This window comes from Sclerotinia sclerotiorum, genomic scaffold (assembly GCF_000146945.2).
Source record: "Sclerotinia sclerotiorum 1980 UF-70 scaffold_3 genomic scaffold, whole genome shotgun sequence".
Taxonomy (NCBI): Eukaryota; Fungi; Ascomycota; class Leotiomycetes; order Helotiales; family Sclerotiniaceae; genus Sclerotinia; species Sclerotinia sclerotiorum.
The window spans coordinates 2,594,611-2,620,914 of record NW_001820833.1 but is presented as its reverse complement, the minus strand read 5'-3'; the positions used below and the strand labels follow the sequence as shown (position 1 = coordinate 2,620,914).

Genomic DNA, 26,304 nt, shown 5'->3' with positions numbered 1-26,304 from the left:
CCTAAGGAAAGACGATTACAGGGACAACCGGATAATTCTTCTCTCACTGTTACTGCACGTGGCGTGTGGAATCCCACGCCGTAAATTCGCCTCGATATCTTTGGGCTTTTAGGGTGATGACATGAGCATCCATTCCTTTTATATATTTTCTTCTTATCCTATTTATCTTCCCACACTTGTATTTCTGTTCTTCTCAAGTACACGTACTTCAATTCCGGCCGTAGATCTGGCCTTGCCTTTTATTTGCATATCATGAATCTAGCGGCTATCACAGCATCGAATGTTTGTTTTCTTTTTTTTGTCAAGTCTCGTTTGTTGGGTTTCTTCCAAATGTATTCATAGTGGGGTTTGAATGGAGTTTGGCTTGGACGACTATATCGAACTGGAGTTTCCTACTTCAATTGCGCAGAGGAAGGATGGGACAGGGTGTCCCGCTTAATACGAGGCCTCTTCCCCTTGTTATGTTCTTGTTATTGTATTATCTAGTGGGACGAATAGGAGAAGCGGAAGGGAACTTGGGTAAAAAAAAGTGAAGAGGTTGGAGATGTGTTTGAGCATTTACATCTACTTAGCCGTTGAACGTGTCTACTGGCTTTTTTTTTTTTTGGATGGGAAGGACTAGGCCATATACGAGTACATGTATATAAGGAACCAAATTTATGAATGAATCAATTCATCGCAAGTTACTCGAGCACCATAGTGTCGCTAATGCTGAACTTGTGACATTGGCTGTGTTATGAACTGAATGGTGAGGCTTCAAATACTGAGGGAAAACAAGGTGATAGTATTAAAAATATTAGCATAATTGAACGACATCGGGGACTGTTTAATATTTAGAGATTGACAATTAAAAATACTGTTAGAATTTACATAAATTTACATATATGATTATCCTCCTGAATTTACTCGAGCACATGTACAGGTAGGTACTCGTACTCTTTCCCCTACTTCCAACATTTAAGCTTCCCCCGCCTTCACCGGGGGGCTAGCGTATTTCCGCACCCCCTGTTGAACCGAGGCCGAGGCAAAATATTTGTCTCAGCTCAGAGCTTATCTCATAAATACAACTTCACCTCCACAAGATGTTCCAAGCGATATCTAACTACAACTCTCATTTAGAAGCTACCCTAATATTTTATCAATGGCCGGTCCCGTAAGACAACCTGTTGACCTCCAAGCTTTGGAGAAATATATAGAAGAGCATGTACCGGAGATCAAGACCCCTATTGATATTAAACAGGTCCGTATCGCCCATTCTACTCCCAGGTTGATGTCATACCGCCCCGGTGCTCATTGCTAATCTAGTTGGCAACGTGTAGTTCGGATTCGGTCAATCAAATCCAACATACCAACTCCTCGCATCCAATGGCCAAAAATATGTAATGCGCAAGAAACCACCCGGAAAGCTTGTCTCGAAGACTGCACATCAAGTCGAACGCGAATATCGCGTTATTCATGCATTGGAGAAAACAAATGTACCAGTTCCAAAAGCTTATTGTTTATGTGAGGACGAAGGAGTAATTGGCACACCGTTTTATATTATGGAATTTTTGGATGGACGAATTATTGAAGATCCAGGAATTCCGGGAGTGGGAGAGGAGGAGAGGAGGGAGATGTATGTTTTCCCTCTACTTGTGATGTTGCGTCCTAGATTATGATGAGGAATCAATACTGATGAAGTGTCAAAATAGGTGGCACGATGCGATTCGCACCCTAGCCAAACTCCATCGCGTTGATATATCAAAAGCAGGACTTACAAGTTTTGGTAAACCAGTGGGATTTTACGATCGTCAAATCAAAACTTTTGGCACGATAAGTGTGGCTCAAGCTTCGACAGTTGATATTGAGACGAAGGAGCCAGTCGGTCAGATACCACATATTGAGGAGATATTAGGGTTTTTCGGAGATAAGAAATACCAGCCGAAGGATAGAGGGACCTTGATTCATGGGGATTATAAGATCGATAATTTAGTTTTTCACAAAACGGAGCCAAGAGTTATTGGAATTCTGGAGTATGTGCTTCCCTTCCCTCAATATTCCCATTCATATCGCGTAGAAGTCTAAACTAATAACCATCCTCTTCAGCTGGGAAATGTCCACAATCGGGCACCCTCTTTCTGATATAATAAATATTCTCTCTCCTTATGCCGTCCGCAACGAGAAGAAATTCGCATCCCTTCCACAATTTCAAGAAGAAAACTTACCCGGTCTGCCCTCGCAATCAGATTTAATTTCCTGCTATCGAGAAACAGCGGATTGGGACCCAGAACCTGATTTGCCCTGGGGAGTGGCATTTGGCTTCTTCAGAAATACATGTATTTATCAGGGCATAGCTGCTAGATGGGCGATGAGACAGGCGAGTAGCACGAAGGCAAAGGTCCATGGGCAGGCGATGTGGCCCATGGGAGAATTGTGTTGGAAGTTTGTGGGATTGGCGAAGAAGGTAAAGGAAGAGAGAGAGAAGGCGAAGTTGTAGGGGCTGTCTGGTATTGACACTTAGATATGTCGTGGAATTCATTATCTGATCTGGCAATGAACGGGCTCGTTCGCAACTTACTTTCCACTCGCTCATCAATTTAAGATAAGTTCTTTCATTGATAGTGTTGAAGTACTAGGATAAGGTTTTCCAATTTGCTGTAGTCATAGAATTAAGCCATCAGATTTTGATGGCTTATAGGGCTAAAGAGCTCGAGTACGAAAAGATGTCAGTAGTGCTCGGAGTATCACATAAGTCTGAAATCCTTTGTCCATCCTTTCGTGTGAGTTTGTGGAGGATTTCATTATGATGATTAGAGAGAGCAGGTAAGGAGAATAATTGTTTTGATAATTTCATTGGTTAGTAGTTGAAATTTCTGTTACTTCGTCTTATATGTCGAAATCCCATGGCGAGAATTACATGTTGAGAAAATCACCTTAGTATCCTCTCGCAAACATCAAGTGCTGTATTCGATGTGGAAGCACACGGTCCCGGCGAGCCCCTTTGGTCATCTATCTGTTCGAGCTTCTTACCCCTGTTAACAAAGCTGCTCATATTCCTCCTCTATATCATTTGAACTATCTCATCAGCCGCCATCTATCCAACCTTATCTAAACTTTGATAGTGTTAAAGTTGTTGTCCAAAACTACCCGCGCAAAATTGGGCATATCCCTCTGCTAAAACTCTGCTGCCACTAAAGACGACACAGAAGTACCTCACCTTGTCTCGCAGTTTGTATATTCTTTCATTCTGGTACTGAGGGATGTGCATTTACTGGAACGGCTGCAACATTCTTGGTGTGTTGGACTAAGAGTGCTGGCAGCTTCAAGAGACTCAGATTGAGCGTGCCCTTGATGAAGCAATGTTCAGGTTGTAAGAAACTGAAACATTTAGATGACTTCTTGTAATTCGTCACGACTAGTCACGCTCTAGCATAACCTTGTATAATTCGCATGGTCAGTCGTTTTAATCGCATCACAATATAGCCGAGGTATCATGGATGCCTTTAAGCAGGGTAGAAAGTTGCATATGAACATGACACACATTGCAGAGGAAAAGCAGGGGGTGCAGCTGAGTTACAAATAAATGTTGCATCATATTGGTAACGCGGTCGTGGCAGCGATGAGGAGGAGGAGAATGGTGCACCTTTAAATATAGCCCATAATGATAGCGAGAGGAAGTAAGAGGAGGCTTTCGGCTTATAAATGGAAATGGTAGGCGAGGAAGATGCGTGGTAAATATTTTAGAGCCTCTAAATATATTCACTTAAACTATTCTTAGATCCGACTGCCGATGGCTAGTTTCTTTCTTCTGGCTTGTGTGGCTTTGGACTACCTCCTTACTCTGCTACTTGAACAATAAGTAAGCTGTCTCAATTGCAAAACCTTATTATGCTGATTTTCTCAAATATTTATCTTTTGAAGTTTCAAATTCTTTGGTGTAACATTAGACAGATTCATTGGCCTTCCCGATCTTCGATATAAAGCATCAGTAGCGTCTTTCCTGCTGCTTTATATACCTATTCCTAATACATATCAACAATTATAACGAATTTAATACTCGATTCCTCCTTTATTCAACTATGGCTTCCAATCTTTAAGTCTAGCCTCCAACCTTAATTCGGCACCAGAAGTGCAAAACAATGGGCCAACACTAGGTGGAGAGGGTAGATTCTAAGAATCAAGTTGGAAATTAAGCAATTGGGAGGGCGGAATAATCATAGTCCTGAGAAGGATGTCAACTTTGAGGTATGGTAGCGTAGCTTGGTCTATTCCAGCATATGAACTAGCCGTGACATTTGCCATAGATAATGACTTGTTAGAAGATTGACCAGGGAAAACACAAGAAAATTTCAGGAGCTGACGCAAATACAAAGTCACGCACACTAAAGTCACAAAAAGTCACATCGTTTGGCATTACAGAGTTTGATATCTCGGTATTGTTAAATAGCTAAACTAAAGTATGTCCAACGCTGCGCATGAGAAAGACTAGGAAGTCAAGCATCAACGAAGATAAATCTCCATACGCAGCGATTGTTTTCCTTCTAATAAATGTCTACGTTTGACAGATGGAGCAAGATAGCGACTAATTCCTACCTGTTCTACGCCCACTTATATATCAGTGATTTTGAGAACTTGAGGGACGTCCCGGGGGAATTAGTGCTTTCAAATTTCGAGAATTCGCAATGAAATAATCGATCAATTTAACACAGACCCCCATAGAACCTTATTATTTTCCCTAGTATTCAAAATCATCATTGCGAGGTATTTGTAGTATCGTCTCATGACAATCTGTCTTTCCATATTTCCTTCCCAAATTTACCTCTTCATCTGTACAACTACAACCCTATCCTCTCTCACATTCCCTCATTCATCTCTCTTTCTCCTTTCTCTCCCGACTCTTTCCCGCACCCTTCTTCATTCCACCGACCAAAAATCAAGGAATAGGGGCCACAAGGAATCCCGCACACTTGGCACTACAAAGGCCAAAAGCCGTATTGCACGCAATAATCGTTGGAGGTGCCGTTGCACCTAAAGTTGCTCCCCACTGTTTGTTTTATGGAGTGTTAGTCCCGTTATTTCTAGAGGGTATAAATTGGTAGGAAAAGTGGACAGAAAGGTTTAAAAAGAGATTTTGATAGAAGATTTAGATGGTGGGGCTTAGATGAGGAAGGGGGGAATTTTGATGAAGGGTTGGTTTACTGGAGGTCGGGAAAGTGGTAAATGAAAGGGAAAGGGACGAAACATGGGGGTATATTGAGGGAAGTCGTACAGTAAATCCAGCCGCTGAATAACAAGCCATAACCACACCCGCACAACCACTTTGACAGACACCGTAAGCAACGGGTCCTGCGGTTGCCATTCCCATAAAGGTGGTAATGGCTGTGAGAAGAAGGATGGAAGTTGATGTTGGTTTCATTCTGTTCTGGGTGATGTTACGTGACGTGACAGTTGATATATAAGTTATGCTGTAGATTGGATTGTTGTGTATCAGAGATATCTGCCTAAATCCAAGAAGATCGTGTAGTTAGAGATTTGTTTGTGTACACAAGACGATGAGAAAAAGATCAAGTGGTGATAGGGCGACTCACTGTCCTCAAAATCTTTATTAGTATCTTGTGTGGCTTCTTGTTTTGTTACCTCAAATATTCTCAGAGAATATGAAGAAGTTAAATCTAGGGAGGCATACAAACATATACTTATACCCACTCAAAACCTACCTACGCTGCATTAGCCTCTTTCTACCCCGCTCTATGCTGCTCATAACAACCCAGCAATGGTAAAGCATCCCTCAAATAACAAGGCTAATCGAGGCTTATGTAGAAACTGGTGGAATATTTTGAGTAGTACAACATATGCGCGATGAGGCTGCACAAGTGATGCGTGGAACCACGTGGAAGACATGAAAAAACGAAGTTATCGGTTTGCATTGTGCTATGCTTATTTGGGTATTTTGTGCGACTATGAAATCGAAAAAAAGAAAAAGAAGTGATATGAATCATGATATCCTATGTACCAATGCCCTTCAAGCCCGGCACTTCACCAGACGCCGTATACCAAACGAGAACAAAAACAGAGGATATTACCAGGAAGTCCACCCAAAGCTCGCTAATCGACCCCATCAACGTCAAATTAGCTCCCAAGCCGCAACTCCTGCAAAGCCCATTCCACATTTCCCCTTCTTCACCTCGTACTCCTTCTTCGTCATACCCCTAGCATCCTCTCCATTGACACTCGTAACCGCAAACAAACTAATTGTTTGACCCCTCGCTCCCAGTTCCTTAGTCTTAACATCTACCCACCACCAAAAGCCATCGAATTCAAATGGTACCATATCCTCCTTTCTCCCATCGATCCCTCCTATTTTCAACAGCATACAATATGGCTTACCAGGTCCGTTGCGCTCAAAGTCGTAATGTATGCATATTTTGGAAAATTGGAAACGAATGATTTCGTTAGATGTGGGTGAGGCTTGTATCTGTCTCTGAGGGGGTGCGATAGAAGTTTGGGAGATACCGTGATGATCTTCTGGAGAGCTGAAAATTTGTAATGGTTCACCACCTATATTTCCAATGAAATATTCTTCCCAGCTTAAAATCCTTCTATCATTTCTAAAAAAATGTGCTTTATCAGCCGGAAAATGTTTGAGACCAAATTCTTCATTCGACATGGTAAAGTAGGATGAGATCAAATTCTTGTTGTACGTTTGATCGTCTCCTAATTGTCCAGATCCCCAACATGCATCAATAAGTTTCCACTCTCCCCCATCAATACGTACTGCATTCCAGGCATGGCCACCTGGGTTAGGTGGTGGACATGATTCTCCTGGTTTAAGTGGCGTATATCCGAATCCTTTTCCATGACCCGTTATCATGATGGCTTCAAGTCCTGCTTTAAGTGCAATAGCTGTAAATAGACCAGCGTATCCACCACAAACTGCTAAGCCGGTCTTAATAGTATCGGCTGGTGTAACATTTTTGACTCGATTGCCAAAGAAGGCCCCAGTGTCATAGGCTATATTATGGTGAAGCCAAACGAATATCGCACGAGCTTTATCAGTAGGTGAACTGAAAGGGCGACAAAGAACATCAGCAAGATATCCTGTATTATCAGGTGATCTTGGAAGGAATTCTCTTGAATATTTTGATGCAATTTGATCCGGGCCAGAGAAGTCTCGACATAAGAGACAGCCCGTTGAAGAAGATGATGATGTAGTTGGAGCAGCACTTACAGCTTTCACCTGAGCCGATGTTGGCTTCGATCTAAGGTTAATAGGTGGTGGTGCTCTTCCAGGTTTTGGTGCATCAGATGGTGATATTCCAGTCTTTTCAGTCAAGAACTCCGTCATAGCAGCCGTATCTCTCATATACTGATACGTTTCGGGGTTATCTCCATTTCCATCGAAGAACATGATGGTCGGATATCCTTGTATGCCATATCTGGTCATGAAAGATTTATGCTCGTCGACATCAACCTTGGCAATAACAAGTCTGTCAGAGGCAAATGCAAAATCCTCGGCAAGTTGTTTGTAATGCGGGTCCAATTCGACACAATATTTGCAATATGGAGCATAAAAATCCACAAGAGCAAATTTCCCAGAGAAAACGACACGATCAAAATTATCCGAGTTCAGTTCTTGGACGGCAAGTGCAGGGGTTCTGTTATGTGTAGGGGCTGGTCTTGGTGCAGGATTTGGTGTTTCGGTTGCTTTGTTACCGAACCCTAGAGATAAAGCAGAACGAGTGGAAGATGGAGGTGGTAATCTTCGTGGTGGTAAAGCAACTGGCTTTCCTTGCTCAATGTTTGCAGTTGGTCTTGGAGGCATTTTGGGTGGCATCTCACGATCAACAACTGGAGGCTGCTTCAGAACAACCGGGGCTGACTTGGTCTGTAATATAACTTTGTTAACTCTGTATTACGGGAAGCTAGCAGGAAAAGTTGCAGTAACAGTGCCGGAAGCTCTACATGAAGTGAATAGAATTTGATAGGATACTCAGTCCACCCAAACCTACAACCCAAAATTATGTAAAATCTACCAATAATACTTACAGAAACGAGTGGTATTTTAGCCTTCTGCTCCAGTCTTGCCTTCTCCTGCAGTTCCCTCCTCGAAGGTGGTAAAGGCGGAAGCTTTGCCATATCCAAAGGAGGGGGCAACATTCTCTTATCGGTTGACCCAATGGATGTTATTGAAGAGGCAAGTCTGCCATAACTATTCAATGATATGGCGGAGATAGTGGACACTTGTGATATGGTCGAGTCTCCCGAACCTCTCCTTACCAATTGTGTTGATGTAGACGCTCTCCTCGGTGGTAGGGATGGCGTCGAAGCTTTCCTGGTGGGCAACGGAGGAGGAGCATTTCGAGGTGGGAGAGCAGGACTCTTGGTATTGTTCGTCGGACCATCGCGACCGACCGGGGGTGAGTTTGACTTTGCGCCAATCGGCTGATTGGATGGTTTCTGGTTCACGGATGAACCATATGTAAGAATTGGAGGATTGTTGGCAGTCTTTGGCCTCGTGGGAAGGTGAGGTCGATTGGAACTTGGGATAGGGGGCGGTGGTGGTCGCTTAGCTATCGTCAGGGTATTATTTTGAGGGACCAGAGAGTCATCTGCCTGTTGTTGCTTCAAAGCAGCAATGCGCTGGGCAAGGGTGGTAAACTGCGGCTCTTCGACATCGGCCATGATATGCGATACAATTGTCGCAGCGTATCAAAAGGTTTGAAAGCGAGGGTAATTGTAGTAGCTAAGAACACAGTACAGATACTTGTTGAAGGTGGGGCGAGGGTACTGCCTAAATGCTTCACTTCATGTAAGATCTTGTGTTGTTTCCCATAACGAGACCGGCGAGGAAACGACAGTGGGGTGGAATGATATTGGAAGTATTAAAAAGAAAGACGAACGAGCAATGATATAATGAAAATCAGTCGCGAGTTTTTGTTGAAGGATTCATGTCAGACAACCGACTATTTGAAAGAATGAAATGAAAATAGTCAGCACCAGGCTGTAATGCGACAGAGTTTGGATTTATATACGAAGATCTTCAACTCAATTGGACGGGAGGGCTGATTTTAACGTTGATCTATCTATTAGGGACCTCTGGTGGACCTAGTGTATTTAAATATATCTTGGCAGGGACCAAAATGGAAATTCTAGAAATCCCATGTCCGCACGGATAATTGGATTTTGATATTTTTATACTTGGAAGAGGTACCTAGGTAATTAATTATATACCTAGTAGGTATATATAGTAAGGTTTGATCCTTTTAATAATAAATAGTGTCATGATTTATTTGGTTGAGAATAATTTCATTCGAATGTAAATGACACATTCCAACAGTTGGTGGTATACGAATGAAGAAGGTCACTTTCTGATAGAAGTACTAGGTATGTAGGCAATTAACCTTTGGCTTGTCCCCATAATAATAATAATAATAATAATTAACTAATAATAAGTGGAAGTTCATCATGATTTCTTGCTTGATGACGCTCCGCTGGCCCTCTGGGAGCCACTTCCGTGGGGGCAGAGTAGTGGGGAAATGAATGATATATCTTTGATGTTGGAATAAATACATCAAGTATAAATATGTAGGTAGGTATTTAAGAAAATTGTTAATTATAAAAGGATTATGGAATCAAGAGCCTAATCCTTTCACGCCGAGATGACTCTATCCTTCTATGACTCCTTTGCATTCAAACAACCCGACCTACGCATCTGACCCTTGTAATCATCGCTTCCAGCGTCGTTCCATGACAGGTCCAGCCCAGCACCACGCCTATTATCTATTCACAGACCTTCCTATCCATACGTTCAAAGATCCTGGTTACCCGTATGTCCGATATTTCTTCAAATCAAGTACTTTCTTTCGTTTCTGTTGTCGAATTCGTGCACTATGCCTCCCAATCCCTTCCATTCCGGGTCGCCGCCCCATCCTGTCCCTTTAATCCTCCCCAATGGGCCTCCTTAAAACAATAAATCCAAACAACAGCAACAAGCTAAAGCTCCCAAGCAAGCCCCCAAAAAACCTTCACTAGAAGAACCCCTCTGCTGTTGTCCATAGGGTTGTTGTCCATATCCCTGCTGATACCCATAAGGCTGTTGGTATCCGTATTGCGGTTGTTGCTGATATCCCATCTGCGGGCCTGGGGCATAGTATCCTCCTTGTGATGGATATCCTTGTTGAGGGTATTGTTGCCCTGGTGGTGGATATTGCTGAGGATACGGCTGTTGATATGGCTGTTGCTGATATTGAGGCTGAGGCGAAGGGGTAGGTTGCATATAGGCTGCTTGGGGCATGACGGGTGCGGGGTTTTGACCAGGACCGTCCGAGCCGTAGGCTGGAGGTGGAGGCCGTTCTTCGTATTTCTTAGACATTATGATAGAATTGTTGAGGATTCAAAGCGATGTCTGTGTGTGTCGTGCTGAGAGACGTTTGAAAAATGTCTGATACTCTTCGAGTGATTGAATTAAGGTGAGGTGTTTTGTAGATAGAAGGCGATGTTCTTATTAGGACAGATATTTAGATATGTAGATATGTAGATAGTGGCTCTTGGTAGTATCTAATAGTTCTAGATCAACGTCATACAAAGATGACTAAATGAATTCAAGATCAAAACTATATTCGACTTTTGACTTGGTATACCAAGTAAGTATATGGTTCGCAGGGTAAATCCTGGGGTATAAGGATGTGGAATGAAAACATATACTTATTCGCAAAACCCAGAAGAAGAGAGGAAAAGAAGATGAAAAGGAAAAAGCGAAGAATCGGAGTTCTCGAGATGACCTTTTGGTATTAAAATGAAAAAGAAACAAAGAAAATGCTTGGCATTCGGAGTTCTTGGGCTTTTACTTTTGGTACATTTATTGTCGCAAATTTGGCATCGGATTAGTGGCTTAGCACAAATCAAAATCCTGACTTACCCTTGGACCGGCGACACATGAGTACATCTCATGAGAGATGACCGACAGCTTTCTTTCTTGTTAATATCAGGAGAGGAGAAATCGATGCAAACATCTGATGCAGGAGATCATCGAAAAGAAGAGATCTCTTTCATCAACGGTGTCACGACTTTTGATTTTACCATGACCTGGGTGGGATGTTTTACTTGTAAGATCTTGGTTTATTTGGTGGAGCCTCTAACCATAATGGCATAACCCCATGGAACTTTCCAAACTGTGCATCGCATCGCATCATCCATCACACGCGTCGGCGGCGAAGAGAGTCCTCCGTAAAGACTTTTTAACTTTCTCTCCACAGTGGAGGAGGAAGATGCAATGCGAATCAATTCCAACGGTATTTTCACTATTTTCACATAGCACATGCGCATGCACAAGCGCTTTCAAAAGATGATGAGAATGAGAATCCCACAACTCCACAATCCTATTTCAGCCCTTCATTTCATTAATATATCGTAGATACCTAGTAGTTTCTCCGAGGTAAGTCTTAATCTTGCAATACCATGAAATATATCCGAGGAGTCCTAGATTGCGCAAGCCAAAGTACACCCACCTAATGCTGCTAGTAGTTAATACATTTTATATTTTACATTTTGTATTTTACATTTTATTTTATATTTAATTCTCCCATTCTATTTTACATACGCAATGCATTCGACCAGGTACAGATTCCTCACCCGTGAGCCTTCGTTTGCTGTGAAGGAATATTCGGCATGACATTATCTAGGTTAGGCCTGAGTAGATGGAATAGGTAGGTAGGTACAGTACTAGGTAGCATAACTTATTTTCATTTCCCTTCCGACTTTTGATTTCCATATTATCCTTTTCTTTCCTTTCCTCTCCTCTCCTCTCTTACCTATACCTCCCTCTCCTACCAATGTTCTCCCTCTCCTATATCCTTCTTCCTTCTCTTCCCTTTCTCTCTCTTTCCACATTGTACATCTTCAATCCCGAATACTTCAATTTACCCTGCCTTGCCCATCGGTCGCTCGTTCGTTCGTCATTCTGCTCATTCACTCATACTAGCTATTTCCATCTTTGAACGCCTCGGAAGTTAGCTTATCAAGTTCTAGCATTACCCCTCCAACTCCACTTGAATCTAATCGTATCACCCCGTCAAGCTCAGACCAGCCGATTCAACAGCTCAGTCGTAAACAATCAATCAAAAGTATCAACACGCAGCGTATGAAAACACATCAATTTTTTTTTGGCCCATAGTCTTTGGATAAATTAAAAAGGAGTTTTTCTACAGCCCCGAGCGTATCGTCGCTCGTAGATTTTGTTATCAAACATGGCACCTATTCTACTTCCTCTACTCTTGCCGAGTTCGATATCCAGGGATACTTGGCATTCAGCTTCGTTGACCTTGAGAACGACAACACTCTTAAAGTCAATCTCTACATTTCTCCAACCCAGAAATTCCAAACTCCCTTCTCCTCCGAAATTTGCGAAAATTTTGACTCGTCTAACATCACGACAAACTACAATTAGCGATCCTAGCATAATTCCTACCACATATGGAGAGCAGAACAATTCTCCATCGCCTGGTACAATTGTCGGCATAGTTTTAGGCTCGGTTGGAGGGTTTCTGCTCCTTCTCTGGCTCTTATATACATGCTTCACCATGAGGCGTTCAGCGACGGAGTCTACCTTTACCGAAGATGTAACTTTCCGCGAGAATTCACGACGGAGATCACATAACTCGCGCAGGAGCTCGAGACCCCATAGTCGAAGGGTGAGCACCACGGAGAAAGTCGAGATTAGGCGTCAACGCAGTCGAAATCGAAGTTCCACTCCTGTTCGAGTGGTAAGGGAGGAAGTGCGACAAGAAGCGAGGAGACCTCCACCTGTCGAGAGAGTCGTCGTCGAAGAGCGAAGACCTCCGCCTGCCGAGAGAGTCGTCGTCGAAGAGAGAAGGGAAGTAAGAAGGAGTAGGGATGAGAGAAGGAGTAGGAGTAGGGATGAGAGAAGTTCGAGTACAAGTGGCGGGAACAGTGATGAGGTTGTGGTAATTGAAGAACATGATCCACCGAGGAGGTCAAAGAGTAAGAGGGAGAGGAGGAACAGTGGATTTCGAACAGTGGACCCATTGAGCGTTGCGGGTGTCGTTGGTGGGGAAGCTAGGAGAGGCGAACGGAGGAGGTAATGCCTGGGATTGTAAAAGAAAAACTGGAGTTCTGAGGTTGAAGTTTCAGGGTAACGGAGGATATGAGGAGTTGATCAAATCACTTTGCATGAGAGATATAAACATGAAAGAGCAGATCTTTCGACCATTTCCTTTCGAAAGACTTACAGAACGGGGGCCATCTCGTTGTATTTTGGACCGACCGTCATAATTATTGCGAGGTCGTGGTTATTTGAATCGCATTTCATTGTACGAACTTAATGGTGGACGACTTTCTAAAGCGCTGACTGGAGACGGCTGGAATTGATGAATATACGAGGAATGACTGATGGGGAATATCTGTATGTAGCATTAACGATGAGATCTTTCTTACGAATTTCAGGAGGAGCCATCTTGAATTGATGTGCACATGTGAGTAAACGAACGAGCATTTAATCTTACATTTTCCGCACTCCTCCCCTTATTTATTAGCCGTGGTCCGTCGGTAAATTCGTATACCGCAAGCAAATCCCGCTTCTAACCCCCATTTACAACCAGATTGATCGTCAAGCTCTGCCAACACGAAATGAACAATACTCCGCATGCACATCTGCAGTCATACCTATACTTATTCCCAGTAGAATTTCAGGCCTCAACTATTGAAATTGCGATGTCGGCGTGTTAGCTTGAAATGCATTCGCTAGAACAACGAGTTTACTGTTTATCAGAAGGGCATGTACGAGTTGCAATGAAAAGGCATGCTCTAGAGCTACAGATGATTTTGTTATTCTGTTCTTCTGTTGTTCTCATGATACAACTGGTGTCTGGCCCATCAGTTTTATCAGATAGACTGGAACGGACGCATAAAGTTTGAAAAGCCCATAAACTCTTGAACCCATAAACAGCCTAAAAGGCTTCAAAGGGAAATTAAGCGATGCACTTGAGTAAGGCCAGGAAAGTAAAATAAAGGATTCCTCTTTCCATGTAATAAGGTAATAAATACCCAGCTAAGGCATTTATTATCCTATTATTGATGATATCCAATCGGAGATTCACCGCATTCACAATATGGTGGTGTGGGGATTAATGCACGGTTATGATTGACTAAGGTCAGATGTGGTTGTCGAAGGGCGTGTTGACATTTTTTGACAAGGATTCCATTGAGCAATTGAGCATGAAGATGACTGTTCTAGATGAAGGACCAGCGACTTTGAGTTTGACTTTGAGTCGGATTTGGATTTTGATATGTTTCCAAGTTGACCTTACTCTCCTTTTTTTATTCTTACATCTGTCATTCATCCACCAATATATACCCTACACCCAAGATTATTCATTCTTTTCCTCACGCCCTTTCTTGGACTCTTGTCAATATCATCATTTTCCTTTGCCCTACTCAAGTAGTCCTGGAGGAGTGGGTTTCCTGAACTGGATTACCACCCCCCCCGCATCTCACCTACTCAATTAAGTCCTTTCATTTTCATCCCAACGGCCACCGCGCCCTCTAGATGACCACAATTGACGAAATGGACGAATTTTTCAATTTTGAGGATGCCACCCATTCGACCACTGATCACTTCGATTATGACTTCAGTCATCTCAATGCCACTTCGAGCTTAGATCCTTATGATATCGACCTAACCCTTGCGGATCCTGAAGGAGATGAGAACCCATTCACACGCCTTCAACATTTCTCAGCTCCAGAAGAACAACATTCCCAAGCTTCTGAAAATGCATTGGTCAATACATCGACTCTTGATATAACGGCCCTTGAAGCACACGACTTCCAAGATTTTCCAAGGTGGATTGATGGAATGTCAGAGCCTCCCAAGCCCTGTACACGATGTCGCCAAGAGAACACTCATTGCAAAGTTCTCAAAGAGGGTTTCCGTAAGGGTTCTTGCACATGCTGTGTGGCGCTTGCGAGACAATGCAGCTTAACACAAGATTTGAATATCACGGGCAGAAAATCATATGATTATCGTGCCTCTGGCAAAGTTAACGGTATTGGCGACAGCCAGGGAAATCGAGACATCAACGAGGAAGAAATCACATCTTCAGTCAAGGAGTGTGAGCACTGCAGAGCATGTGCTGAACCATGCAAAGTATTGTTAGAGGGAGAGAGTGTCGCTTCTCAAAAAAATTGCCTGGTATTGAACCAACCTTGTCAACACAGTGATTGGCAGATAGCGGAAGGTCTCCCTCAATCCAATCCTCTCATATCACCCATGTCTCCTTTTGAAGGGTATAATCCGTACTCAGCATCTCGAAACGATTCTTCGACGGATTTGTCAACTCTTAAAACTTCCACAGAAAATCTCATATCGGACGTTGGGGATAATAGTCCTAAAGTCGGAGCGAGATTCTCAAGACAGTCCGTACGAATCCTCAAGGATTGGCTCGGACTACATCATCATCATCCATACCCAACAGACTCGGAGCGGGAGATTCTAATGTCCAAAACGGGATTGAATAAAACGCAAATAACGAATTGGCTCGCGAATGCACGCCGAAGAGGGAAGACGAGACCGACGATTACTCCGCCAACTGCGGGAAATTATGCAAATGCCATGGATATTCCAAGGAAAGCTACTCCTGCTTTGGAGCACATGAATCCTTTGGAACGTTGGAAGCACTCTCCACCCGAACATGAACCTGCCTCGGCAACCGCTATTGCAAAGGCCGTTACGGCTTCTAGTTACAATTCTGGTATGGATAGTCCATACACCAGTTACGCTGATGATGGGTCGAACCGATCCCTTTACAATGTATCGTCGGCTAGTAGTTTGGGAACTTCTCACTCTAGCGCTGGTTCATTTGCTTCGGCATATTCTCATAGATCTCGTGGATCGTTTGGCTCTTTTGGTTCTTTTGGACCCAAAGGTAGACGTCGTCGTCGTCGACAAGCACCAAAACCAGCAAAAGTTATAACTGCAGGTCCCGCCCGTACCTTTCAATGCACTTTCTGTACCGAATCCTTCAAGACAAAACATGATTGGCAGAGGCATGAGAAATCTCTACATTTATCCCTTGAGAGGTGGATCTGTTGTCCCAATGGCCCTATACAATACAACAAAGAGCATGGACGGCCAGCTTGCGTATATTGCGATCATCCAAACCCATCAGCTAGTCATGCTGAAACACATAACCATTCAAGTTGTGCCGAGAAGTCAATTGGAGAAAGGACATTCTATAGGAAAGATCACCTACGACAACATTTGAACCTTGTTCACGATGCGAAGTTTGTTAGTTGGAGCATGGACAGCTGGAAAGCAATCACACCAGAAATACGTTCTAGATGTGGCTTCTGCGGCATAGTGATGGATTCTTGGACGGCTAGAATTGATCATTTGGCCGAACATTTCAAAAGTGGAAAAAGTATGGTTGATTGGAAGGGTGACTGGGGTTTCGAACCACAAATCCTCAACATCGTTGAGAATGGAATTCCCCCTTGTAAGTATTTTTGTTCCCCATCCTTCCACGTTCGCGATGGCTAATACTGTAATAGATCTGATTCATGAAGAACGAATGACCATGCGGCCTTTTGAAGCTTCGCAAAATCTTTTAAATGTGGAGCGCACACCAGAAATCCTGATCAAGAGCGGTCTCACCCAATACGTGAATGATAAGGTTGTACAAGGCATAACACCGACTGACAAAGAGTTGCTCGGTATAGCACGCCAAATAATCCGCAATTTGGATGCTGTCTCTGATTCGCGGCATTATTCCCAAGGCTCTTGGCTAAGCGACCTAATCTTGTTCTCCAGGTTGGATATATGCCAGACAGACAAACAAGATGTCCTTGAAATGACACCAAGCAAGTCATTGGAAACAGTTCAACGCTCATTGATCGATGCGACACCATCAATGCATCAATGTCCAAAAGAGATAGCCCTACGGAATTATGTTAATTCGAGACAAATGCTTGGTCTAACTGCTACGGATTCTGAACTACAAGTGGAAGCATGTAGGATTATTGACGAAGCTGAATTAACAGCCGCAGTACCTTGCAAAGGCGCTGTTTCGTGGTTCAAGTACCTGATAAAGGATTCGACTGGCTGGCTCGCTGATTTCAGAAGGCGTGCAGGCCTGCCCAGGAGTTGTGAAATGGCCAATGAGGGTGTAAGATCAAAGGACGAAACTTCTATTGATCATGCCATACACAACTACGCCCGACTAGAAGCAGAGATGAAAGATTATGTGCAACTTCAATTCTCCCTGGGTATAAAGCCCGCAGATTCTGATCTTCAGCGACACGCTAGGCTCATCATTTATGGAAATGATGATCAATGGAATCAAACGTGGGCTGACGATCCACTATATCTTCATATATTCAAGACGAGAAACGGACTTGCGCCTGCGGCAGAAAATAAACCTTCCGTTATGTTTCCAACAGTGATAGGTTCTCCTGAGCGAGCCGAATCTCCATCAAGAACCTCACATTGGGAGTTGGAGAATTACGAGGCTCATAGTCGTCCAGGAAGTAAAGGGGATTCGCCAAATATGAACTACAATCAGCCCGTTCATACACTTGAAGCATCCAATCAACCATCTACAAACTCTAACCCTACACAACCTCTGAAGTACTTCCTCAACGATGCAAATTGTTACAATCGATTAGTCCGAGAACTTTCCAGATTTGTGGCGAGATGTATGTCGCCAAATAATCCCAATCAACATGTAAGACCATCTCTTTACTCGATAATCTCTTTGATGTACTGACAAACCGTAGATTCCAACGGATGCTGAACTTCAAAACCAAGCGCGCTGGGTAATTTATGATGACGACGACCCGTGGAACCAGACCGCTGCTGACAACGCAGAGTGGTTAATGCGATTTAAACGTGATGTCGGTCTGTCGCCTCAAGAATCCGGGCCAGGTCTTCCCACAGCAAATGTCTCCTGGAGAGTTTCTTCAGGCGGCTCAGGTTTCTATCCACCTTACCTAAATCCAGGAAAGAATCTCAAGGCGTGTGATACTGCAGAAATAGAAGTCAATCTTGCGAAAATAGACGAAAGCGAGAAGATGGTGAGGTTGAGAGGAGAAACCGCAAATGGATATATCAAAGGACTCAAAAAGCGATATAAGATGCCCGCACACGTTTTCTGCTCGAGGGAGTTAGAAGAAGCATTAGTCGATTTGGTTAAGACAGAAAGAGAACAAGGCCGCGTCCCAACTGATGGATTATTGAGGGCCAGAGCAAGGGATGTTTTGAATGTACCGAACACAGCAGCGGATGACAAGGAACTTTTGGAGAAATTCAAAACTCATTATGGAGTTCCTTCAACCGATCAACAACAAAACCATTCACCATATTCACAAACTCAAACGTATCAACCACAAGCCCAATCAATACTCTCATTTTCCACGCAACAACCTCCAGCTTTTCTCAACGATGATGATTTATTAGCTTCTTTCGATGAGGAATTATTTGATCCTTGTGATATGGACTTGGGGTTTGACACCTCATCACCCGCCAACATGGATTTCCTCTCAAATCAAGCTTCTTCTACGCTGGGACTAGTCGTTTCTGCACCACCATTTACCGGTATAACTGAGGGTGCTATTATGGATTTCGATATGAACATGAATATGGGGATGGAAGATCACAATGCAGAACCATGGGATGAGCTGTCGAATGGGATGAATGCCTTGAGCGGGTCAGGGGGAATGGTGGAAATAGACGAGGGTTTCAATTTTGAAGGATCTAGTGAGGAGGAAATGAATAAGCAAATTGAATTTGCTGAGTTGCACAGGGTTAATACGGCTACAGCTAGTCCTTGGAGAAGGAGGGCATCTGAAAGGTTGGCGAGAGGAAAAGGAAATCCTGGGAATGGTGAAGGGGAAGGTGGGATGAAGGGGTATGATTTTTCGAGGGGAGGAAGGGAGAGGCTTTGGTGAGGGAGGTGAATTTTGGTGGGTAGGGACAAAGGTCAATAAGAATCATATGGCCGAGGTGCGGCAGCTGGGAAAATGAGCAACTGAAAGGTGCTTTCAAAACAAAGATGTTTTTTAAAAATATAAAATAATGAAAAATATATATAGAAAGACATTTTCAACGAGAAGGTTTTTTAAAGATTATAATAAAATCGAATAAATAAAATAGATAATTCTCATTGAATCGAAAATAATCAAATGCTATAAACCGTTCGTTCCATCAGTAGAGCCAGTTATATATTCTATATCGGGTAACACTAATAGAATCTCACCTGCTGTATTAATGTTACGTCTAGCCACATCCCCGTTCCGTCGCCACCCCCGCATTTCACTAACAAACAGAGCAAACCCCCACAGACAGTAGACAGTAGACAATAAACAATGAACAATGAACAAGCGCTTATCGAATTATCAAATCATCAGATCAAACATCAGTCATTCAACCAATTATCATTTCAGCCTTGTAATTACTAGTGGAATTATGACTGTGATTACTGGTGAAAGTCACACCAATGAAAGCAAAGTTGAATAAGGAAGGTATGTCTTAGATATCACTTGCTTGTTCCTTCTTTTAACCCTCATACAAGGAATCATTCGAACAAATAACCAATTCTGCATTTTACAACGAGGTCTGGAATTCTGGATCTATTTGAATGACTTCACAAAGTAGAAGAATAAGTGTAAGCTTCATGATAACATAACAGATACGGATCGGAATCTAGAAGCATTGGAACTGTGGCTGGGAATGACAGGCCCGATCGAGATTCAATTACAGAATCCCTCTTTATATTGATCAAGTCGACTCTTCCTTCAAACATCCAGGAACGATGTCTGATAAGGATCTGAACAGGGGAATTCTTGACCTCCCTTTGGAGGTCCAATCCAGTATATTGAAACATGTAAGTCAAGATGGGCTCAACAGCTTTTCATCATGTCATCTTTGCGCCGCGTTACATCCTAACAGGTCTTCTATTCTAGACGTCGACCGCCGATCTGATTGCGCTCTCTCTCGTTTCGAAGCATCTCAGAAATCTAGCAGCCAAGGAACTATATCGAAGCTTCCATATTGTCTTTCCAGATGACAATGACACACTTAATGATTCCCCTATCGATAGTTTGGCGTCGGGGCTGGATAGTTTCGTTACAAGTGATTACGATTACTCCCAACACCTACAGGAAATTATACTTGAGCCTTTGAATGGAAGTCAAAAAGGAGAGCTAGCTTACCGTTCTTATTTACATGATACTTCTTGCGGGAAATTCATGAATACTCTGTTGCTTTTGACTCTGCGCAAAGCTAAAGCTCTCGAGAGCTTTCGGTTGGTTGACCCTGCTAACAACGTGTGACCGTGCTAATTTCTGATCCTTAGATGGGATATTCGTGTGAAATTGAGTGGCCAGATTTTCACAGAATTACATCGTATTGAGGCTCTACAACATTTACATGTTAGAATGCAAGCTGAAAATTCAATAAATGTTCCTGCGACTAACCCAAACCCAACGTCCTCGACGAACTACAACCCTTCAACATTCGGTTTTCCTCCAGCATTGGTACCAAGCCAGTCATCTCTCACATCAACTAAGGCAAAACAGAATGAGGGAAAAGGTCGGACCCTAATTGTGGACGGGACATCTCAAACTCTTTCAGGGTTCAAAAACTTAAAGAGTCTAGCTGTTCTTGATATAGATACCTTGGATTATCTATCTGAAATTCGAGACTGTATACATAACTCATCGTCAACTTTAAGTTCACTAAGATTGTCATTCTCCGAGCTACTTGCTTCCAGAACCAGAAAGCCAGCTGTGGAAATTCCAGTCGAAGATGACGAATCTGAACCGGAAGATGAATTTGGCCAATTGACTGCACTTCCTGTCACCGCTCCAGATAATGTATCTAATGCGTTTTTTTTAAAAGGAATGACGGTTACAGAGGAAAGGAAGGCACAAGAAGCAGCTTTGGCAAAGATCTTCAGCACTGAATCGTCCACTTCGAAAGGCGGTGCGGATTCACCTAGTCAAAATGCAGATGAGCCAGAAGGTGGACCCGAAGAAAAGTCAGAAATGTCCAGTCCCTTGAAGATGTTTGTAGCGTTGATGCAACAATCGGCGAAGGCTATGGCTGAGCATAAATTTGAGGACATGCAAAAACTCGTCCAGGAAACCATCGAGAAGGGTTCTCAGGTTTACCTCAAGAGCCTGAAAAGGGAAAGTGAATCTTCTGACAAGTCAGGCACCACCAGTAATACGGAAGGTAATAATGGCGAAAGTAGCAAGGCGGGATCTGGTCATACAGAGGACAATAGTGCGGAAGAGGTCAATGGAGAGAATTCCGAATCACTAGTTACGGCCGACCCGTTAGAGGAAACTGTCACGGACGAGGGCGAATCTCAAGATCAACCCGGTCTTTTTGACGAATCGGCAACAGAGACAAGAGTTTCGAAATCCAAGGACATCGTAGATCCAGATGACATCGATATTGAAGAACCGGAGCTTGTGGTAGATCTGGAATTTGTTGAGGGGATCATTGCTGAAACCGAGACGGATATCGAGCCTGTTTCCATGGAAGTGCAAGAACACCAAGCCTCAGAAGTTGTTGATGAGCTAATTAATTCAGAAACTCTTCCTGCTCGAGGAGTCTCTGATCAGAAGTTTGAACAAACTCCAGAGCACATTAAGACAAACGAGAAGGGAAAGTCAACAGAAATTGATGCCCCTGTTGTCAATACCAACAAGGGCATGAGCGAGTACATTCGGAAAACGCGAGGTCTTGCCCTTGAGAACTTATCACTCTACCTAATACCTCTAAAAAGTTCCGTTATATCAAAGGCTATTGACATTAGAGTATTGAGAAGAATTACTTTACTCAATGTTGGCTTTCAAACTTCATTTTGGTCTATGGTAGCACGCGAAAATAGGATCTATCCTCTCCCGCTACATGAAATCTACACAGATAACGTCACCATAACTTTCCTGGACTGCATCGGAAAACTCGCCAAAATAACGGAGTTATGCCTGCTTGAACGAGCATCCAGAACAAAGGTAGACCCCGCAGATTCAAAGAAAAGAATCTCCATAGGGCAAATCCGAAGATTGGCTCTCAAAAAACATGCCCCAACATTAAAAGTCCTTTCTATACATCAGGAGAGCATTCCTCACCAATTAACACCCTTTGCATGGGACTTAGATGCCAAAACCGCTTTGCTGTTGTGTCGGAAAGCTAAAGGATTGGAGGAGTTGGCTGCTGCTTTTGATGTTTCAGTTATGGTATGTCTGTGTGTAACTTCACACCCTATTTTGTTGCAAGTCCAATTAAACATTCAAAAGTCGTATACTAACCCTGAAATCAGCACATCCTTAATCAAAATCTCTCGGGTCTCAAAAACCTCCGGGCTCTCCACGCAATCGAATTCCGCTCTGATGATACCTGCCAATTGGTGAGGAGCGAATTCCGAAAATTCACAGTAGACAGCATTGCTCATAATCCTGACTGTGAACTCGAATATCTTGCTCTTAAAAATTCGATAACCCGTATTTATCGTCGTATTAAAGAAAATCCACCGAAAGCAAGACTACCCAAGGTTCACTTGGGAAAGAACACCGAACCTGCAATTGATAGCGACAGTGAGGATGAAGTTGTGCTTGGTGAGAGTGGATTCGGGTTGAAAGTTGGGAGTTGTGATGGGTTTGAGTTTCAGGATGTGCGGGATGTGAGGATTTTTGAGAAGGATGTTGTTTGGAGGAGGCTTTAATTGGGATTGAGATAAGGCGAAGAGGAAAGGTGATGGGAATGAGAGCGGGAAATGCTAGTGGTCTTGATGGGTGCATCTGGCTGGGTAGTAAATCATTAGTTTGGCAGTATTTTCGTCCCTAAAGTATGGCTTGGCTTGGCTTGCGCGAGCGTGGTGTATAGGATCTTAAAAGGTGTTCAGGGCGACTTGGTTCAAATGCGGGCATTGAAGAAGGACGGTTAGTGCACAGCGACGGGGTGGAAATAAGAATCGACTGATCCTGAGATTGATTCATAGCGCGTCAAATCAACAGTCTGGACTTTCATCTAATAATGAAAAAAGGGGTTTAATTCTCGACATTGATGGATTGATATGGAAATTGGAGTGATTTAATGAATGACATGCTTGGAAGGGTATATGTGGGATGTCGGATCCATATGAATTATTCGATGAATGATTGCTGTGATTTTTAGGGTCGGGTCTATGAAAGCTTGCATTTGGTTTGATTTGGTTTATGAGACTGAATCATGCTATATCCTGAGTAATTGGTCCTTTCATACTGGCGATGCAATGCAAATTTTGATTTCTGTTGAATGGAACAGGGATATGTGTGTTTTGCTTGTGGGATATAACTCTATTAATTTCATTGTCGACAGATAGTAGATACTCGAGGAGTGTTTGTTGTATGAGTGGGAGGAGGGAAATGGGCATTGTATCTATGGGGGAGGGGAAATTGAAGTAGAGAAGTAAAATACCAAGTAGATGGAGAAATCACACCATTATAATAGTAAAAGAACAATTCATCATAAAATTCGCAGTTGAAACCCTACAAGCTTTCAGTATTAGACTCCTTAGGCCTGTTTCTGTGAAACTACCTTTTGAGAATACTCCAGTGGTGAGTTATTCTGAGGATGTGGTGTCCATAGCTCGATTAGATTTCCAATAATTCGATTCAAAAGTAGCCCGGGCTAAATGGATATAGTTGGATATGTCTAATATTATTCATGACTGTTGATATAATTATTTGTTCGAGAGTGCGGTAGCAACTTCGCCTTCGGAGTATAATTATGAAATATCTAGAATATCCACACAAGTACATTTATTACCCTTCTTTGTAAAGCTTGCATGATACAACATTCGAGATGAGTCAAGACAGAATGAAACGTGGAGTGATGGCACAAAGATCCAATTATGCGAAGAATAAAGATTTGAAACGAGTATGAAGGGAAGGTATAATTCGTGAAGTAGAACCAAGGAGTGGATATCAATACGAGAGATAGTGGAAAGTAAATGAAGAGTCTGGAGGAAACCTCGATGGAACAGTTTGGAAATTCGGAGACATTTCTCAATCCAATTAAAATGAGACTTTCAGCCTTCCTAAGATAACGTTTCCACATAAAACTGTTCAGATATGATATAAGTGCTGATACGTGAGGTGTGCAATAATCTCTTTGAATACCCGATGTGTTATAAATCCATGGAATTAGAAAGCAGGAACTTCTCACTCCTGGAAAATGCTACATCATATTCAATATTTTCAACTCATCACAGGCTCTTATTACTGAAAAGAAAATGAAGATGAATATTGAATTATATATGAGATATGCAACAGAGCCCAGATTATTATAAATGAAATATTCATTCGGTGATATTTGTCAAGTAAAGTTACGAGAATTTTAAACTTGGAACAATTTTTTTTGCTGTGGACTCATCAGAAATGGCATGTTCATTCGAATGATTTCGATGAAGAGAAGATCATATTTTGTGGTGGAATTGTGGTGTAAATATGGTAATATCTAGTCTTTTCCGATGGGAAGACTGAAAACTAGGTCAGGTGGCTTAGGTATCATTTTTGGCTTTCATAAATGTGTTTGGCCCTTGTTATCACTTCGAGGGAGAAATTTTTAGCTGATTAGGATCATTACTCTTGAAGCTTCGACAAGATAATTCCGTGTGTTGGAAAGAGCTGGATCCATCATCCGTTGTGAGAAGATTCCGGCCAAAATGTCTTTCATTTCTTTCTTGGTTCCGAATGTAGGACTCTGTGTTTCTGTTCGAAGTAAGAGATAAAGATAACGTAAGAATTGAAACGCATGGAAGATTTATATATTAAGAGTAGCATAAAGGCATATAACAATCCCACATCTCTTTCCCATGCACCAAAAATACTACACAACCTATCAACCCCTATGAAAATGGCACCCTCAAAAGATCCCCCCACCCCATCCTCTGGGAGTTTGCGCTCATATCCTGAGCCTGACAACGTTGATCAAGAAGCCGTACGGGCAAGGACCCCTGGCGATGACGCATGCTATTGTGATGAAAAACTATCCGCACCGTCTAGCATCTCCGTCGACATTGGACCTGCCTATCACCCACGATTTCTCCAGAAAAAATCTTGGGAGATTGAATTGCCCGAAGAATCAGAATCTGGATCTACAAATGAATCTTCTAACATATCTCCACTCGTATCCCCACTCACGTCCCCAGCTGGATCCATGAATAGCACCGTGTCTAGTCAAGGCTCATCACAGAGGGACGACGAGTCGATAAAAGAAATAGACGAAGCAACTCAACGTAAATCGGACCTCCGAGAACAACTCGAGATGGAAATAGCCAAAAGTTCCGCTCTGAAAAAGGAAAGAGATGACGCAGTTCTAAGCGCAACGGATCTAAAGACGAAATTCGACATAGTGGAGAAGGAGAAAGACGACGCAGAAAAGCAACTTTTGAAAACACGTCATCAGATCTCAAAGATGGAGAAGCGACGGAATGGAATATTTTGGGGGGAGCAATTAACTTTGGTTCAGGCTGAGAGAGATCAAGCTATTACGCGCGAGTCGGAGAGTTTGGAATTGAAGAAACAAGCGGTGAAGGAAAGAGATGATGCGCTGGAGCTTGTGACGCGGATCTGTGACTTTCAGAAGGAAAGGCTGCAGGAAATAAACGAAGCTCGGAAAATTGCATTGAAGAGATTGAAGGAGACAGAGCAGGCGGAGAAGGAGAGAGATGATGCGCAGCGACTTGCAGCCGAGAGATTGGAACAGACGAAGCAAGCGCAGAAACTGAAAAATGAAGCAGAAGTACGAGTAGGGAAGTTACTGTGGGAAAAATTACTAAGAGAGGGAACTCAGAAGGAAAGAGATGAAGCCCGTCGGCAGTTGAAAGAAGCGGAGGAAAGATACTACGAAGGGAAGCGAGAGTCAGACCTACTACGCGAGGAGATAGAGAAGATGAAGGGGGAGAATAGGGAAAGAGGATGGTACTGGACTTCTTTTCTTGGTGCCTTGTTCGACTGAGATGTTTTAGGGTCCCGCTTTGCTCGTATCTTGTGGCATATGTGTTGCGCAAGTCGCATATTTATGATTTGTCGATTCCTATCTCTTCAAGCCTTTGTAGATAGATAGGTAGATTATCCTTGGACGAAAGAGTAAAAGTCTTAGAGGATGAATCGAATTATGGATATGGATTTTGGAGAATGGATAGTCAACTACTGGCTGAAATCGGAAGAAGACATACCTCTTTCGTTCTCAATTGTGAATTTTACAAATATGTGTATTGAAATATTCCACCATGAATTGCTATCATTTCAATCATAACTTGT

The 26,304-nt window shown here is 42.8% G+C and overlaps 11 protein-coding genes across 11 annotated transcripts; 5 read left to right on the top strand and 6 right to left on the bottom strand.

Moving 5' to 3' along the window:
• Nucleotides 1–1,141: 1,141 nt before the first annotated feature.
• On the top strand, nucleotides 1,142–2,476 carry SS1G_03106 (hypothetical protein; the record flags this gene model as incomplete). The annotated part of the gene is made up of 4 exons (XM_001596833.1): nucleotides 1,142–1,240; nucleotides 1,320–1,615; nucleotides 1,692–2,012; nucleotides 2,086–2,476. 4 exons carry the CDS (start codon nucleotides 1,142–1,144, stop codon nucleotides 2,474–2,476), a joined length of 1,107 nt encoding a protein of 368 aa, XP_001596883.1.
• A 2,436-nt stretch (nucleotides 2,477–4,912) lies between these two features.
• SS1G_03105 (predicted protein) lies at nucleotides 4,913–5,395 on the bottom strand (the record flags this gene model as incomplete). Its single annotated transcript, XM_001596832.1, has 2 exons — nucleotides 4,913–5,023; nucleotides 5,249–5,395. 2 exons carry the CDS (start codon nucleotides 5,393–5,395, stop codon nucleotides 4,913–4,915), a joined length of 258 nt encoding a protein of 85 aa, XP_001596882.1.
• A 708-nt stretch (nucleotides 5,396–6,103) lies between these two features.
• Nucleotides 6,104–8,661, bottom strand: SS1G_03104 (hypothetical protein; the record flags this gene model as incomplete). Its single annotated transcript, XM_001596831.1, has 2 exons — nucleotides 6,104–7,864; nucleotides 8,026–8,661. 2 exons carry the CDS (start codon nucleotides 8,659–8,661, stop codon nucleotides 6,104–6,106), a joined length of 2,397 nt encoding a protein of 798 aa, XP_001596881.1.
• A 1,279-nt stretch (nucleotides 8,662–9,940) lies between these two features.
• Nucleotides 9,941–10,351, bottom strand: SS1G_03103 (hypothetical protein; the record flags this gene model as incomplete). The annotated part of the gene is made up of 1 exon (XM_001596830.1): nucleotides 9,941–10,351. One exon carries the CDS (start codon nucleotides 10,349–10,351, stop codon nucleotides 9,941–9,943), a length of 411 nt encoding a protein of 136 aa, XP_001596880.1.
• Nucleotides 10,352–11,097: 746 nt separating this feature from the next.
• Nucleotides 11,098–11,653, bottom strand: SS1G_03102 (predicted protein; the record flags this gene model as incomplete). The annotated part of the gene is made up of 3 exons (XM_001596829.1): nucleotides 11,098–11,279; nucleotides 11,397–11,457; nucleotides 11,579–11,653. The coding sequence occupies 3 exons, from the start codon at nucleotides 11,651–11,653 to the stop codon at nucleotides 11,098–11,100; spliced, it is 318 nt and encodes a 105-aa protein (XP_001596879.1).
• A 47-nt stretch (nucleotides 11,654–11,700) lies between these two features.
• On the bottom strand, nucleotides 11,701–11,868 carry SS1G_03101 (predicted protein; the record flags this gene model as incomplete). Its single annotated transcript, XM_001596828.1, has 1 exon — nucleotides 11,701–11,868. The coding sequence occupies one exon, from the start codon at nucleotides 11,866–11,868 to the stop codon at nucleotides 11,701–11,703; it is 168 nt and encodes a 55-aa protein (XP_001596878.1).
• Nucleotides 11,869–12,557: 689 nt separating this feature from the next.
• SS1G_03100 (predicted protein) lies at nucleotides 12,558–13,079 on the top strand (the record flags this gene model as incomplete). The annotated part of the gene is made up of 1 exon (XM_001596827.1): nucleotides 12,558–13,079. The coding sequence occupies one exon, from the start codon at nucleotides 12,558–12,560 to the stop codon at nucleotides 13,077–13,079; it is 522 nt and encodes a 173-aa protein (XP_001596877.1).
• A 614-nt stretch (nucleotides 13,080–13,693) lies between these two features.
• Nucleotides 13,694–14,179, bottom strand: SS1G_03099 (predicted protein; the record flags this gene model as incomplete). The annotated part of the gene is made up of 2 exons (XM_001596826.1): nucleotides 13,694–13,806; nucleotides 14,143–14,179. 2 exons carry the CDS (start codon nucleotides 14,177–14,179, stop codon nucleotides 13,694–13,696), a joined length of 150 nt encoding a protein of 49 aa, XP_001596876.1.
• Nucleotides 14,180–14,542: 363 nt separating this feature from the next.
• SS1G_03098 (hypothetical protein) lies at nucleotides 14,543–18,936 on the top strand (the record flags this gene model as incomplete). The annotated part of the gene is made up of 3 exons (XM_001596825.1): nucleotides 14,543–16,487; nucleotides 16,543–17,714; nucleotides 17,767–18,936. 3 exons carry the CDS (start codon nucleotides 14,543–14,545, stop codon nucleotides 18,934–18,936), a joined length of 4,287 nt encoding a protein of 1,428 aa, XP_001596875.1.
• Nucleotides 18,937–19,799: 863 nt separating this feature from the next.
• On the top strand, nucleotides 19,800–22,721 carry SS1G_03097 (hypothetical protein; the record flags this gene model as incomplete). The annotated part of the gene is made up of 4 exons (XM_001596824.1): nucleotides 19,800–19,871; nucleotides 19,951–20,291; nucleotides 20,730–22,236; nucleotides 22,320–22,721. The coding sequence occupies 4 exons, from the start codon at nucleotides 19,800–19,802 to the stop codon at nucleotides 22,719–22,721; spliced, it is 2,322 nt and encodes a 773-aa protein (XP_001596874.1).
• Nucleotides 22,722–24,895: 2,174 nt separating this feature from the next.
• Nucleotides 24,896–25,999, top strand: SS1G_03096 (hypothetical protein; the record flags this gene model as incomplete). Its single annotated transcript, XM_001596823.1, has 1 exon — nucleotides 24,896–25,999. The coding sequence occupies one exon, from the start codon at nucleotides 24,896–24,898 to the stop codon at nucleotides 25,997–25,999; it is 1,104 nt and encodes a 367-aa protein (XP_001596873.1).
• Between the last annotated feature and the right edge of the window lie 305 nt (nucleotides 26,000–26,304).